At 48.2% G+C, this 14853-nt stretch overlaps 1 protein-coding gene across 1 annotated transcript in view; it reads right to left on the bottom strand.

Moving 5' to 3' along the window:
* Positions 1-6980: 6980 nt before the first annotated feature.
* LOC129706985 (RNA exonuclease 5-like) overlaps positions 6981-14853 on the bottom strand; it is a 47623-nt gene continuing 39750 nt past the window's right edge. Inside the window, exons 17-20 of the mRNA XM_055651689.1 lie at positions 12760-12976; positions 10395-10615; positions 9511-9620; positions 6981-7565 (exon numbers count right to left, since the gene is read on the bottom strand). Of these exons, the coding sequence (XP_055507664.1) occupies positions 7529-7565; positions 9511-9620; positions 10395-10615; positions 12760-12976 (585 nt within the window). The 3' untranslated portion in view covers positions 6981-7528. The remainder of the gene's footprint in view (positions 7566-9510; positions 9621-10394; positions 10616-12759; positions 12977-14853) is intronic.

Consider the following 14853-nt stretch of genomic DNA (forward strand, 5'->3'; position numbering starts at 1 on the left):
CCAATCAAAGCTAAAATGGAACTAAAATGGTGGATAGATAACATCTGGCTTTGTTCCAATCCAATCATTGTCAGTAACCCTTCTGTGGTACTACACACTGATGCCAGTGCACTTGGGTGGGGTGCCACCAATTCCATCACTAGCTGTGGAGGTAGATGGACTGCTCAGGAGGCATCATTATTACTCACATTGGGCATAAACTACCTGGAAATGTTGGGTGCATTCTATGGCCTAAAGTCATATTGTACTGGGTCATATCACCAGCATGTTAGACTACAGATAGACAATACCACCGTGGTAGCATACCTCAACCACATGGGTGGAAACAAATCAACATCATGTGACAATCTGGCTAATACAATTTGGCAATGGTGTATCCAGAGAGATATTGGATATCTTGTAGTGCGTGGGTCTCAAAATGAGGCAAGTAGTCCGAAGTTTGAGAAGCACTTTACTTTATTTCCTCCCGGTTCAGGGGAAGACGAAACCAGGGAAAGATGGCACCCAAACCCTGCCTTTTATACCCTCCGGCTAAGGACCGCCTCCGGACTGCGCCACTCCTGTGCCGAGGGGTTCGGCAGTATAATGGCACGACCCTTAGGAGCCGCCACAGGACCCCCCCCCAGAACCAGAGGCACAAAACGCACCGGCGGGCGCACGACCCGGCCGGCCCGCGTGCGGAAGTCAGCAGATCCCGGGGCTTGCGGGGGCGTAGGTGGAGGGACAGGTCGAGGGACCGGCGGGAGGACAGGTGGAGGGACAGGTGGAGGGAGTCGTGAGGGGGGGCGCCCTCGGGGCCGAGGTTGAGCAACCAGCACCGGCTGGTCAATGTCCAGGTGCGCCGGCTTTAAACGGTCAATCGACACGGCCTCTGGCCGGCCCCCCATGTCCAGGACAAAAGTCGACTGCCCGTGTTCCAGCACCCGGAACGGGCCCTCGTAAGGCCTCTGGAGTGGCGTCCGGTGGGCATCACGGCGCAGGAAGACGTATGGGCAGTCCGTGAGGGCCATAGGCAAGTGTGGGCGAAATGTCCCATGGCGGGACGTCGGGACGGGTGCGAGCCTGCCAACTCGCTCGCGAAGGCGTTGAAGGGTGGAGGAGGGCGTTTCCTGCTGCTCCGGCGCCGACGGCACGAACTCCCCGGGCACTGTGAGTGTCGACCCGTACACCAGCTCCGCCGATGATGAGGCCAAGTCTTCTTTGGGAGCGGTCCGGATGCCCAACATGACCCACGGCAACTCGTCCATCCAGTCCGGGCTGGTGAGTCGTGCCTTCAATGCCGCCTTCAGCTGCCGGTGGAACCTCTCCACCAGACCGTTAGCCTGCGGGTGGTAAGCCGTGGTGTGGTGCAGCTGCACCCCCAGCAAGCGAGCCATGGCTGACCACAGCTCGGAGGTGAACTGTGGCCCCCGGTCGGAGATGTGCGCCGGCACCCCGAAGCGAGCAATCCAATGCGCGGACAACGCACGAGCACACGTAGCCGATGAGGTGTCAGCCAACGGAATGGCCTCCGGCCACCACGTGAAGCGGTCCACCATGGTCAAAAGGTGGGTGATGCCCCGGGACGGTGGAAGGGGCCCCACAATGTCCACGTGGAGATGGTCGAACCGCCGGTGAGGTAGACCGAACTCCTGGAGAGGTGCGCGGACATGGCGCTGGATTTTGGCCGTCTGGCACGGGATGCAGGTGGGCAACTTGCTTGCACAGACCGTGCCACATGAAGCGAGCTGCCACCAGTGCCGTTGTCGCCCGGATTGATGGGTGAGCCAGTCCGTGGATGACCTCGAACACTCTCCGGCGCCAGGTGGCAGGGACGATGGGGCGCGGCTGACCGGACGACACATCGCACAGGATCGTCACAACCCCAGGACCGAGAGGGACATCCTCAAGACGGAGGCCGGAGATGGCAGTCCGGTAGGTGGGCACCTCGTCGTCCGTGAGCTGTGCCGCCGCCAGAGCAGAATAGTCCATTCCGGGCGCCACCTCGAACACGGCATTTATAGCAGGGCGGGACAATGCGTCGGCCATCCGATTCTCTTTCCCCTGGACGTAGCGGATGGCTGTGTTGTACTCGGAGATGTAAGCCAACTGCCGCTGCTGACGTGCGGACCAGGGGTCGGAAACCTTCTGCAGGGCGAAAGTGAGCGGCTTATGGTCGGTGTAGGCGGTGAATGGGCGGCCCTCCAGGAAGTAACTAAAATGGCGCACAGCCAGGTACAGAGCCAGGAGCTCACGATCGAACGCGCTGTACTCGGTCTGCGCGGGGTTGAGGTGCCGACTGAAGGCGGCCAGAGGCCGCCAAACTCCGCCTGTCAGCTGCTCCAGTACAGCACCAACTGCCGACTCCGAGGCGTCCACAGTGAGAGCAGTTGGGGCATCTTCCCGCGGGTGCACCAGCAGCACGGCCCGAGCAAGGGCCTCCTTCGCGCCGTCGAAAGCTGCCTCCGCATCGTGGGTCCACTCAACGCCCTTTTGCTGCCCACCCGCCAGAAGTTGATACAGGGGCCGCATGATGTGGGCCGCGGATGGCACGAAACGATGGTAGAATGCCACCATGCCGACAAATTCCTGCAGGCCACGCACTGTGTGTGGGTGGGGAAACCGACGGATGGCGTCAACCCTGTCAGGCAGGGGAACCGCGCCTTGCGCAGTCACGCGGTGGCCGAGAAAGTCAATTTTGTTGACCCCAAAACGGCACTTGTCCAGGTTGATGGCCAAACCATGCTCGCTGAGCCGCTGACAGAGCTGTCGAAGGTGAGCGCAGTGTTCCTGCTGTGAGCGGCTGGCCACCAGGATGTCGTCCAGGTACACGAACACGAATTCAAGGTCACGACACACCCCGTCCATGAGGCGCTGAAAGGCCTGTGCAGCGTTTTTGAGGCCGAACGGCATCCGAGTAAACTCGTAAAGCCCGAATGGCGTGATGATAGCCGTCTTGGGTACGTCATCCGGGTGAACCGGGATCTGATTATAACCCCGCACCAGATCCACTTTTGAAAAAAATGTGGCCCCAGCCAAATGGGCCGTGAAGTCCTGGATGTGGGGTACGGGGTATCGATCCGCTGTTGTTGCAGCGTTCAGCCGTCGGTAATCCCCACAAGGTCGCCAGCCCCCGCTTGACTTAGGGACCATGTGGAGTGGGGACGCCCAAGGGCTGCTCGAAGGGCGGACGATCCCCAAGGCCTCCATCGTGCGGAATTCCCGCCGTGCCAGACGCAGTTTATCTGGTGGCAGTCGTCGTGCTCGTGCATGGAGTGGTGGGCCGGTAGTCGGGATATAATGTACAACTCCGTGGCTGGGGGTTGCTGAATGAAACTGCGGAGTGAGAATGTCCGGGAACGCAGCCAAGATTCGTGCGAATCGGGAGTCCACGGACGCCAGTGGCCGTCCCACCGGTTGACCCAAGCGCAACGTGATCGGCTCCATTGTAGTGGCGTTGACCAAACGCTGACGCCCGACGTCCACCATGAGGGAATGCGTCCGGAGAAAATCGGCCCCGAGCAATGGTTGGGAGACGTCGGCAACGGTGAAGTTCCATGAAAAATGGCAGGAGCCGAGCACGATGGGAACCATGCGCAGTCCATATGTGCGGATGGGGCTGCCGTTCGCCGCGGTGAGGACGGGCCCCCGCTTACCGGAACGAATGTCGGCCAGCGAAGGGGGCAGGACGCTGAGCTCCGCTCCTGTATCCACGAGGAAGCGGGTCCCGGAGCGCCGATCCCAAGCGAAAAGGCGGTGAATTTGGCCGGCCACCGCGGGGACTATTGGCAGCCGGCCCAGGCGTTTCCCGGGAACGTGCATGGCCGGCGGCATTGTCGTGCTGCAGCACCCCAGCGCTGATGGAAATAGCACCAGCTCCTTGTGTTGGTGCTATTTGGAGCTTGCCTGCCCCTGCTGGTGGTGCCTGCAGCTTGCTGGCGCTGGACTGCAGGTGCAGTACCCCTCACTGCCGCTGGGGGTAATCGTGCTGGCCGTCGGGCTGGAGCTGTCACTCCTTCCACAGCTCCCCCGCCCCACCGGAGGAAATCGGGAGCTGCTGGGGTGACGTCATCGGCGTGCCTGCCGACGGCCAGCGCGTTGACGTCATCGGCGTGCCTGCCGACGGCCAGCGCGTTGACGGCCAGCGCGTTGACGTCATCCGGGCGGGTCGACCTCAGCGCGACCTCGTCTCTGCTGTCGCCCAGCGCGCTGACGTCATCAGGGCGCGCCAACCACATGGCGTCGGCGCGCCTCCCGAGGGCCCGAAGGTCGGCAAACGAGGCGTCGGTGAGTTGCAATCGAATGTAGGCCGGCAGCAGATGCAGGTAAGTGTACTCGAACAACAGGCACGGCGTGTGCCCGTCTAATAACGCCACCATTTCTTTTAGGAGGGTAGATGGCCGCCGGTCGCCCAGGCCACCCATATGCAGGATCCTACCTGCCCGCTCCATCCTACTTAGTCCGTAAATTTGGAGCAGGAGCTGTTTCAGGCCGAGGTATTTATTATTGTCCGGGGTGGCTGCGAGGAAGTCCAATACTTCTTCCACCGCATCCTGGTCGAGGGCTCCCACCAGGTAATAGAAGCGGGTGGCATCGACCGTGATGCCCCGCAGGTTGAACTGGGCCTCCGCCTGCTGGAACCAGATGAGCGGCTGTGTGGTCCAGAAGCTGGGCAGTTTTACGGAGACCGCGTCCAGAGACAGGGTCGGGCTGGCGTGTGAGGAGGTAGGGCTTTGTTCTGTCTCCATCATGATGCCAATGGAGCGTTGGGGGTCACCAATGTAGTGCGTGGGTCTCAAAATGAGGCAAGTAGTCCAAAGTTTGAGAAGCACTTTACTTTATTTCCTCCCGGTTCAGGGGAAGACGAAACCAGGGAAAGATGGCACCCAAACCCTGCCTTTTATACCCTCCGGCTAAGGACCGCCTCCGGACTGCGCCACTCCTGTGCCGAGGGGTTCGGCAGTATAATGGCACGACCCTTAGGAGCCGCCACAATCTGCTACTTACCTACCAGGAAGACTAAATTTAGTGGCAGACACCAGGTCACGCAAATTTAATGAAAACACCGAATGGATGTTGAATAAAAAAGTATTTGCTGATATTACAGCATGATATGGAACACCAGATATCAATCTATTCGCATCCAGACTTAATCACCAGTTATCAAATTATGTTTCATGGGAACCAGACCCTGGGGCACCGGCGACAGATGCATTTTCGCTGCATTGGGGGAAATTGTTTATTTACGTATTCCCTCCTTTCTGCCTCATCAGTCGGGTATTAAGGAAAATACAGCAAGACTCTGCGTCTGGTATTTTGGTAGTACCCGATTGGCCTACTTAACCATGGTTCCCAGTGGTACTAAACATGGCATTAGAACCATGTATCACCATCCCACATAGACCAGATTTATTGCTTCATCCCATAACAAGGGATAGCCACCCATGCCATAACCATTTGAATTTACTAATTTGTAGAGTTTAAAAACACCACTACTACAGCTGGGACTGACGGACCGAACAGTGAACATGATTTCGGCGGCCCAAAGACAGTCCACCAAAAAACAGTATCTGGTCTATATCAGGAAGTGGGAGATGTATTGTCACAAAAACAACATCACCTACAGAGATATGAACATCCCGTCTGTTCTGTAATATTTGGCAGGCCTCCATTATGATGAGGGGCTCAGTTATAGTGCCATCAACTGCGCCAGAAGTGCCCTATCAACTTACCTATGGCAAGGGACAGAGCGTCACTCTGTTGGGACTCACCCACTGGTAACAAAACTTATGAGGGGAATTTTTAATACCAATCCCCCAAGACCCAGGTACTTCCAAATATGGGATGTAAGTATTGTCCTGAAGATGCTCAGGAATTGGTCTCCAGCAACAGCTCTGTCCCTACACAGACTCCGACATTAAAAACAGTCATGCTAATGGCATTGGTCAAGGCACAAAGGGTACAGTCATTACATAAATTAAGACTGGACAACATGACTTCAACATCTGAAAATATTACGTTTCATATTTATGAATTAGTAAAGCAGAACAGACAGGGATCAGCAGGCCTCAATATAGAATTTAGGTCATACCCAACAGATGATCGTCTCTGTATAGTAAGACATTTGTCGTTATACATGGAGAAAACGAAAATCATCAGAGGCAATGAAAAGGCACTCTTAGTCAGCCATAAGCAACCACACAAAAGAGTGACGGTCCAGACCATCTCAAGGTGGCTGAAATAGGTGCTAACACAGGCTGGGGTGGATACTAATATTTTTAAATCTCATTCCACCAGGGCTGCAGCTACATCGGCAGCTATGCAGTTGGATGTACCAATGGACCAAATCCTCAAGGCAGCAGGATGGTCAGGGGAAAAAACATTCCAACCATTTTGTCTAAACCAGTCATGAAACCTGGAACTTTTGCAGAAACAATTTTAAGTTCTGTAATTTAATTTACCCCATAAATAGGGGTTATAATTTTGTGTTAATAAATTTTATGAATTTCAATGTCGAATTCATGTCTAAATTATGTTGACACAATTCCTTCTACAGTCATCAAGGCAGATGTGATGCATGGACTCATTTCCACGGCATGAAATCACAGAGCTTTAAAATCTTCACATAGTCACTCACGTGACTCCGAAGTAAAATAGTAAGATTAAACGAAAACCTACCAGTTTGAAGTTTGATCGTTATTTTATGAGGAGTAACGTTGAGGGATTACGTGCCCTCGGCTCCCACCCTTGATCATATACTCAATTGGTATCTCTTCTCTAATCTTACTATGTTTAGTCATTACAGTTATCTGTGATTTCACACCGCTGCTTTGAAGAATGACACACATGCGTCCTGGCGGGGTTCTTCACGTAATCCCTCAACGTTACTCATCATAAAATAACGATCAAACTTCAAACTGGTAAGTTCTCGTTTAATCTTACTATTTACATTCACATTAGCAGTGCGTAATTGGCTGAACAACTTCACACGATTGCTCATTCTCTTATATTTTTTTAGACGTTACAATGGTAGATTGCGCATTCAAATACAATATCAACACAAAATACCGACTGACAAAATAAGGTGAGATTTAGGAGATGCTTGGTGTAAACTACAAGTGTCTGTGGAAACGCTGCATACATGTTGCAACAGGCATGAAACATAGCAGTCCGCGTGGGAGAAGCGGGCTCCATTGACGGCTGCTCAGTCAAAATTGGCACCGGTTGGAATAGTTTCTGCACAATGTAACCTAACATTGGCAAGACTTGGACTTGAGACCATTGGGACTTCATGACCAAGAAAACTCGGTTTCATAACTCAACCCAAATGCACTTGGATTATTTTCACACTTGAAATATTTCTTTATAAAAAAAACTTTGATTCCCAAGAAAAAAAATACTTCCAAGCAGTTTTCTTGGCTCAGTCATAACTGTTGACAGAATTCAACAGCATTCATGGAAGGAACGTGGTCCAGGAACAGTCAGTCCGGTGGCATCAAAACTGCAGCATCTGAATCCACTTTGAACACGATTTTTAATTTTGCTTTATTTAAAAGAGGCAGAGTCCAGGCACTGAACAGGGATCACTATATTAAACAAACAAAAATAATAAAGTTAGAATAAAATTAAACAAGCACCCATTTAAAAAAAATGGGATGTTCTATAATATCACTAACTTCCTTAAAAGATCCTTTATTAATACAATTCATGGACCTTTTCTGTTTTGACTAGTAAGTTCTCTGCAACTGCGATTACCATTTATATGCTTCGTTTGAAACTCAGTCATTTACAATTATGTGATCAGCATTACAATAGGTTGTAGACACAAACATCTGAGAAGCCAAATAAGAAAGGTGAATATGTAGGTAGGAACTGCAGATGCTGGTTTAAACCAAAGTTAAAACACAAAATGCTGGAGTAACTCAGTGGGTCAGACAGCTTCTCTGGATAAAAGGAATAAGTGACGTTTCGGATCGAGACCCTTTTTCAGATTGAGAGTCAAGGTAGAGTTATAGAGCAAATGAATGAAAGATGTGCAAAAAAGTAATGGTGGTAAAGGAAACAGGCCATTGTTAGCTGTAGGTTAGGTGAAAATGAGTTGCAGACAATGAGACTGAACAAGACGACTTTGAAGCTGGTACGACTTGGGTGGGGGATGGATGGCGGGGGGGGATGCAAGGGTTACTTGCATGACTAACAGCAATTGCCTCCAAAGTGAGAGAAGCAAACCAATGTCAGTGCTCATTCCTAAGCGATTATCTCCAGCACTGAGGTGTAGTTACACTCTCTGAAGAAGCGTCCCGACTGGAAACGTCGGCTCTCCATTCCCTCCCCAGATGTTGCCTGATCCACTGAGTTCCTCCAGCACTGCGTTTTGCAGTAGTTACACCCTATTAGCTCCACTGGACAGGCCAGGCTGTTTACACATCTGGCATCAGGCTCCTGAAATGGACACTAGAGGGCATTCAAGTATGTGCTCAGATCCTCCAAGTTCATAAGTCATAGGAGAAGAATTAGACCATTCTGCCCATTGAGTCTGCTCCTCCATTCAGTCATGGCTAATTTATCTTTCTCTCACAACCCCATTCTCCTGCTTCACCCCATAACCTTTGACATCTTTACTAATCAAGAATTTGCCAATCTCCGCTTTAAACATACCCAATGATTTTGCCTCCACAACCATCTGTGGCAATGATTTTCACAGATTCACCACCCTTTGACTAAAGAAATTCCTCCTCGAGACCTTTCCAAAGGTACATCCTTTTATCGTGAGGCTGTGCCCTCTGGTCCTAGACTCTCCCACGAGTGGAAACATCCTCTCCACATCCACTCTATCCGTGCCTTTCACTGTTCACTAAGTTTCAATGAGGTCTCCCCTCATCCATCTAAACTCACGTTACATGGCACAATATACCAGCTAACCATTGCATTCTAAGATTGATAAAGCATGCGCTGATGGACTTAGCACAAAATGGATAAACTACTTTGCAAACAAGGACTGCTAGAATAAAACAATCAAAATTACAAAAAGATAGAAGGCTGGAATAAATACTGTCAAAGGTTTCCCTCCCTTCAACTGGAAGTGGAGCAGTGCATACATCTGGGCTTACAGCAGTAGATTGAAAGCTTAATGTTAACTCAGTAAAGCAGTCCTGCTATTAATGGAGAAGATTAAACAACGTTTAAGAAACAATTCACTAGTAATGAAAGGAGTGGAGAATTGATAACATTTACATGTTTCGTTTGAATCTCAGGCTAAAAGACACAAAGTGCTGGAGCACTCAGCGGGCCAGACAGCATATCTGGAGAACATGGACGGGCGATATTTCAGGACGAAACCCTCCTTCAGACTTGGAGTTATTTCAGGCAGGAGATGGTGACTGGTGATTCCAACTGATGTAAAATCTGACCTACGTTAGGGTTTACGGAAACGTAATACTTATGTGAGTCGGGGACCCCCTTTATATGAAAATTACAACTAGTGGCATTGTACATGATTCTGAATTGTGAAACCTTAATTGTTAGTTTTACCTATTTATTCCAGGCAGTAGGATGATGCAAAGTGTGTCACTGGATATTCCTCTGACGAGTCGTCCCACACGTCGATCTAGAGTTCGTAGCACGTTTTTCACTTCTTGCTCCTATCAACACAAAGTAGTTTGTTAGCTGGGGCATCACCTTCTACCTGTTGTTCCCCTGTTGCCCACACTCTGCGTCAGTCCACAAAGCAGCGGCAGTAGAAAATGCCAGCTTTAAGGGTTTAACCTGTAACATTTCTCTGGAGCTCAACTCGAAATGTTAAATACAGCAGCAAGAAAATGACATGTATTTTGTAGTCAAGTTATTAGTACTATCCTGCAACCTTTCCACATACGCTTTAATAACTAGTTCCACCCCATCCTGTGTTTTGAATCACATTGTTACGATTACTACCATTATACATTTCCTGTACCAAAAGTAGGGATACAAAATGTTCCTCTACTTCCAAGCTTTCTAGCATAAAAGACGCATATTAAGCAAAATCAGCTCGTCTGCAGATGGTCACAATGGAAGCTTTTATTTTTTCTCTACTTCAGATATAGTGCGGAAACAGGCCCTTTGGCCCACCGTGCCGGTCAGCGATCCATGTGCACTAACACTACTAGGGATAATTTTAGCGGTCAATTAACCTACAAACCTGTCCGTCTCTGGGGTGTGGGAGGAAACCAGAGCAAACCCATGTGGTCACAGGGAGAATGTACAAACTCTGTGGACACCACGCTTCGTAGACAGGATTGAACCCAGTCTCTGGCACTGTTGGGCAGCAACTCTACCACTGTGCCGCCCCCAGCTTTACAAAATTAACTTTTTTTCCCCCACTCCTTCCTCCCAAGCCTAAGATTCCATTACCATTTCCATTCACGGCCAAAACTTACACATTGAGAAAGTTCCTCTGTTGTGCTCCCAGAGGACTGACTGCTCAGTTGCAGAGTATCGGCAGCACCGCTGGGGCTCACAGCAAGGTAAGATCCCTGAGCAGCCCAGGTCTGAAGATGGTAAGGAGTGAGTGCTCTTTGAACGTTTAATTTACTTTCCTTCATTTCCGTTCCATTCATGGTTGCTTGGGCCTTCAGGGCACTCTCAGGGTTTCCATATTCTGGAAGATAAATGTATTCAGCAATTACATAGAATTTGCTTTACAAAAATCCAACGAGACACAATGGTGTAGCAGTAGAGTTGCTTCCTTACCGTGCCAGAGACCCAGGTTCAATCCAGGCTACAGATGCTGTCTGTACGGAGTTCGTACGTTCTCCCTGTGACCTAGTTTTCTCCACGTGCTCAGTTTTCCTCCTACACTCCAAAGACCTACATGTTTGTAGGCTAATTGGCCTCTGCAAATAGTCCCAAGTGTGTAGGATAGTGCTGGTGTAGGGGGTGATTACTGGTCGACGTGGAATCAGTGGGCCGAAGGGCCCGTTTCCACATTTTATATCAAGTCTAAAAATCAGGCCATTGTGTCATGCATATAATCTGTATAAGTCCCCTTCTACTCTGCTTCATCCAATAGCAAGGGACAGAGATTGATCAGCAAGGTGTCTTAGTTTTTCGAAATACAGTATGGATACAGGCCCGTTGGCCCACCAAGTCCACGCCGACTATTGATCCTCCATTCACAATAGTTCTACGTTATCCCACTTTCTCATCCACTCCTCACACATTAGGGGCAATTTTACATATTTTATTACAATCTTGCAAGGCATCCTTCTTTTCATTAAACGCAGGAGGAAACTTTTGTACGACTATTATAGAGCACCCGGAGCAATGTTAAAATTTTGAGATTTAAAAAATCCCAATGCCGTCGTAGGCAGAACAATGGTGCAAATTCACTCCTCATAGAGTTATGCACTCGGAACCAGAGGTCCCTATTGATTTTCAACCATTACAATCTCAGTCAAAAAGCACTAAGGAAAGGCCTAAGTCCTTTCACAACTGCCAGACATGCATTCATTGCTGTAAACAAATGCCCATTCGGTTTTCTAGTTTTCTGTGAACGCGCAGGTTTAGAATGTTGACAGCGCGCTAGAAATATAAAAAGCCCAAAATGAGCTATTCGTTATAATTTTTGTACGACTATTATAGCTCCTCAAAAATTTCCAGCACAAAAAACATCTCGTCGGTTCCAAGATACAAATGTGGATCTTAGTTATCCAATTCAACCAGGGAATGTGACAAAGCAAGGCTTGAATTACACAAAGTTTCCACAATTTCTAACTCAGTGAAAATACCTAAACAGACTTTCTTTTTACCTGCTGCTGATACAATGAATTGATTTGCATTTAGCTCTGGCCCAAATCTCTGTAATTCCCATGCTTCCATGTAAGGTAGCCATTCATACAAGGATTTATTTTATAAACTAAACAGCAAGCTGTTCTTGTTTAAAGTTTTCTCCATTACATACAGTTTTCCAGTTTTTCCACAGCATTTGAGCCAAGTCTCTGCCAACAGTGAAGCAGCAATTAGGACAGATGGAGGACATAGGCCAACTCAAATCTGCACTTCTTTTTTTGTTGCTTTTGGCATTGAACTGGATAAGAAATTTGCCATTTGGAGAATACCGAATCTGAACCAATATCTGAAGAGCCACCATTGTATTATTGAGTAGTTGAGTTTAGTTTAGTCACATGTACCCCGGTACACTGAAAAGCATCTGTAGCTTGCTAACCAGTCAGCGGGAAAACTATACATGATTACAATCGAGCCATCTACAGAGTACAGACACAGGATAAAGGGAATAACGATTTGTGCAAGATAAAATCTGGTAAAGTCCGATTAAAGATAGTCCGAGGGACGCCAATGAGGCAGATTGGAGGTCAGGACCACTCTCTGGCTGGTGGTGGTAAGGTTCAGTTGCCTGATAACAGCTGGGAAGAAACTGTTCTTGAATCTGGAAATATGCATTTTCACACTTCTCTTACTCGTGCCTGATGGGGGAGGAGAGAAGAGGGAGTGACCGCGCGCGGTCAGACTGGTCCTTGACTATGCTGGTGGCCTTCCTGAAGCAGCATGAAGTGTCAATAGAAGGGAGGTCGGTTTGTGTAATGGTATGAATACACTTTGGTGATAATCGAACAAATAAACTTTTATGGGTCCTTTAGTATTTAAGGTAACCTTCGATATAAACACATAAACACACACACACACATGTAAATATCTGTCGGTGATTCCCAAATATGGCTTAATTGAATTAATTTATGATGGATTTTTAGGATTTATCCATCTGGAAACTATTGATCTACTCACTGATAAAACAATCCTTATTCTTCGCATTGGTTTTATTAACCACTGAGATTACAGCTTCAATGTGTCCAAATTCACTAAATTTCGCAGTCAGGTCTTCCATTGATAGGCTTTGTCGAATTCCAGCCACATAAATAACAGCTTGATTTGTGACGTCTCTCTCCAGTTTCTTTAAGATTGTGTCACAATCGAGGGATTTTTCCCCCATAGGCCTTTGAACCTGAAATGGTAGAAAAACATCTATCTTCATTATCAATTGTTTAGAACATTAGTATCATTAGTAGGTAGATAAAAGTGCTGGAGAAACTCAACGGGTGCAGCAGCATCTATGGAGCGAAGGAAATAGGGAACGTTTCGGGCCGAAACCCTACTTCAGACTGCCTTTTCATTATTTTATCACCTGCGATGGAGATAGTGAAGTCAAGGAATGGTAGGGAAGTGTCGGAAATGGCCCAGGTGTATTTGAGTGCAGGATGGAAGTTAGTGGTGAAGCAAATGAAGTCAGTCAGTTGTGTGTGGGTTCAGTAGGTAGCAACAAAGCAATCGTCGATGTAGCGGAGGTAGACGTCAGGGATGGGACCCTGGTACGCCTCGAACAAGGATTGTTCGACGTACCCGACAAAGAGGCAGGCGTAGCTGGGGCCCATGGGCGTGCCCATAGCTACGTCTTGTATTAGGGGGAAATGGGAGGAGTCAAACAAGATCATTAGGAACTATGGTTTGAAGAGAGGGGTGTGCCCTTAATCAGAATCAAAGTTTACACAGACAGTTAGGAAAATATTGAGAGTCTGGACATACTAGTAAATTATTTGTTGAATTTTCCATTACTGCAGCTGAAAACTACCCGATCCAACTTGACCAGTTGTATGAGGATGGTTGATGTGGGAAGAAGCATGGAGAACTATGTTTTGTTTTTTTCAGTTCACTTTAGAGATAGAGCGCAGAATCAGCCACTTTGGCCCACCAAGTCCGCATCAACCAGCGATCCCCGTACACTAGCGCCATCCTACACACTTGGGACAATTTACTATTTTTACTGAAACAAATTAACCTACAAACCTGTTCGTCTTTGGGTGTGGGAGGAAACTAGTGCACTGTGGGAAAACCCACGCAGCAACGGGGAGAATGTACAAATTCCATACGGACAGCACCTGCAGTCAGGATCGAACACGGGTCTCTGGCACTGAAGCAGCAACTCCACCTCTGCGTCACCATGCCGCCCCCTTTGCTTTATATGTTTGTGCTAAGAGCCTGGAACCTTTGGAAGTTCACATATAGAATCCAGTTAAAAATAATGATCAAGCTAAGGGGTGAGGTGACAGGAGCATCATTGGACTTATACAGAAATTACAGAACAGCTGAGTGTGCCAGACGTTCTGTGTTGGCGTCTTATCCTCATATTAGCTGTACTATTTTTTTGCCCTGCTTAGATATTCTCTTACCCTTTTTGATCACACATCTTACACAGTCTTCAATAGTAAATGGCCTCAGCTTTAACCAACTGTGAATTGTCCATTGCACAGCCTCTCAAACTACGGTGCTCCTCCCGATCTTTGTCTAAACTCCCCACGTTAAACTTTAGCTCTATGATGGGGGAGGTCTACAAATGGGAAGATGTTTTAGTGGTAATTTACTTCAGGCCTGCTCCATTGCTGCACCTTTAAAAGAAATCCTATTTTTTGGAACTTCAGCTGAACTGTTTTCAAAGTTATGCTGACGGATCAGGAGAGGTACCTGAAATTGCTGCCTGCTTTCATCTGTCCCTTCCTCAATTCCCAGGGATATACTTCGAGCGCATAGAGCACTAAGCTAGGACCCATTTCCTTCCGGGAAATCCAGATACATTTCAGAAAAGTTTATAAAGTCGACTCGATCTGGTTAAACGACTGAATATATAATCCTAAAAAAATAAAATAAAAACTGAACTTTTTAATCACCAGTTTCTGTTACTATTTATGGCCAATTTCAATAGAATGACACAGTTTATTGGCATAAGATGTGGATTTTTTTCCTATTAAATATGGACATAGAGTGTGCATAACTTTCCATCAACCATCCTCATATCTCGGATTGTCAAATGGGGCAGTTTTCAGATGT

The sequence above is a fragment of the Leucoraja erinacea genome, chromosome 20, assembly GCF_028641065.1.
Source record: "Leucoraja erinacea ecotype New England chromosome 20, Leri_hhj_1, whole genome shotgun sequence".
In the NCBI taxonomy this organism is placed as follows: domain Eukaryota; kingdom Metazoa; phylum Chordata; class Chondrichthyes; order Rajiformes; family Rajidae; genus Leucoraja; species Leucoraja erinaceus.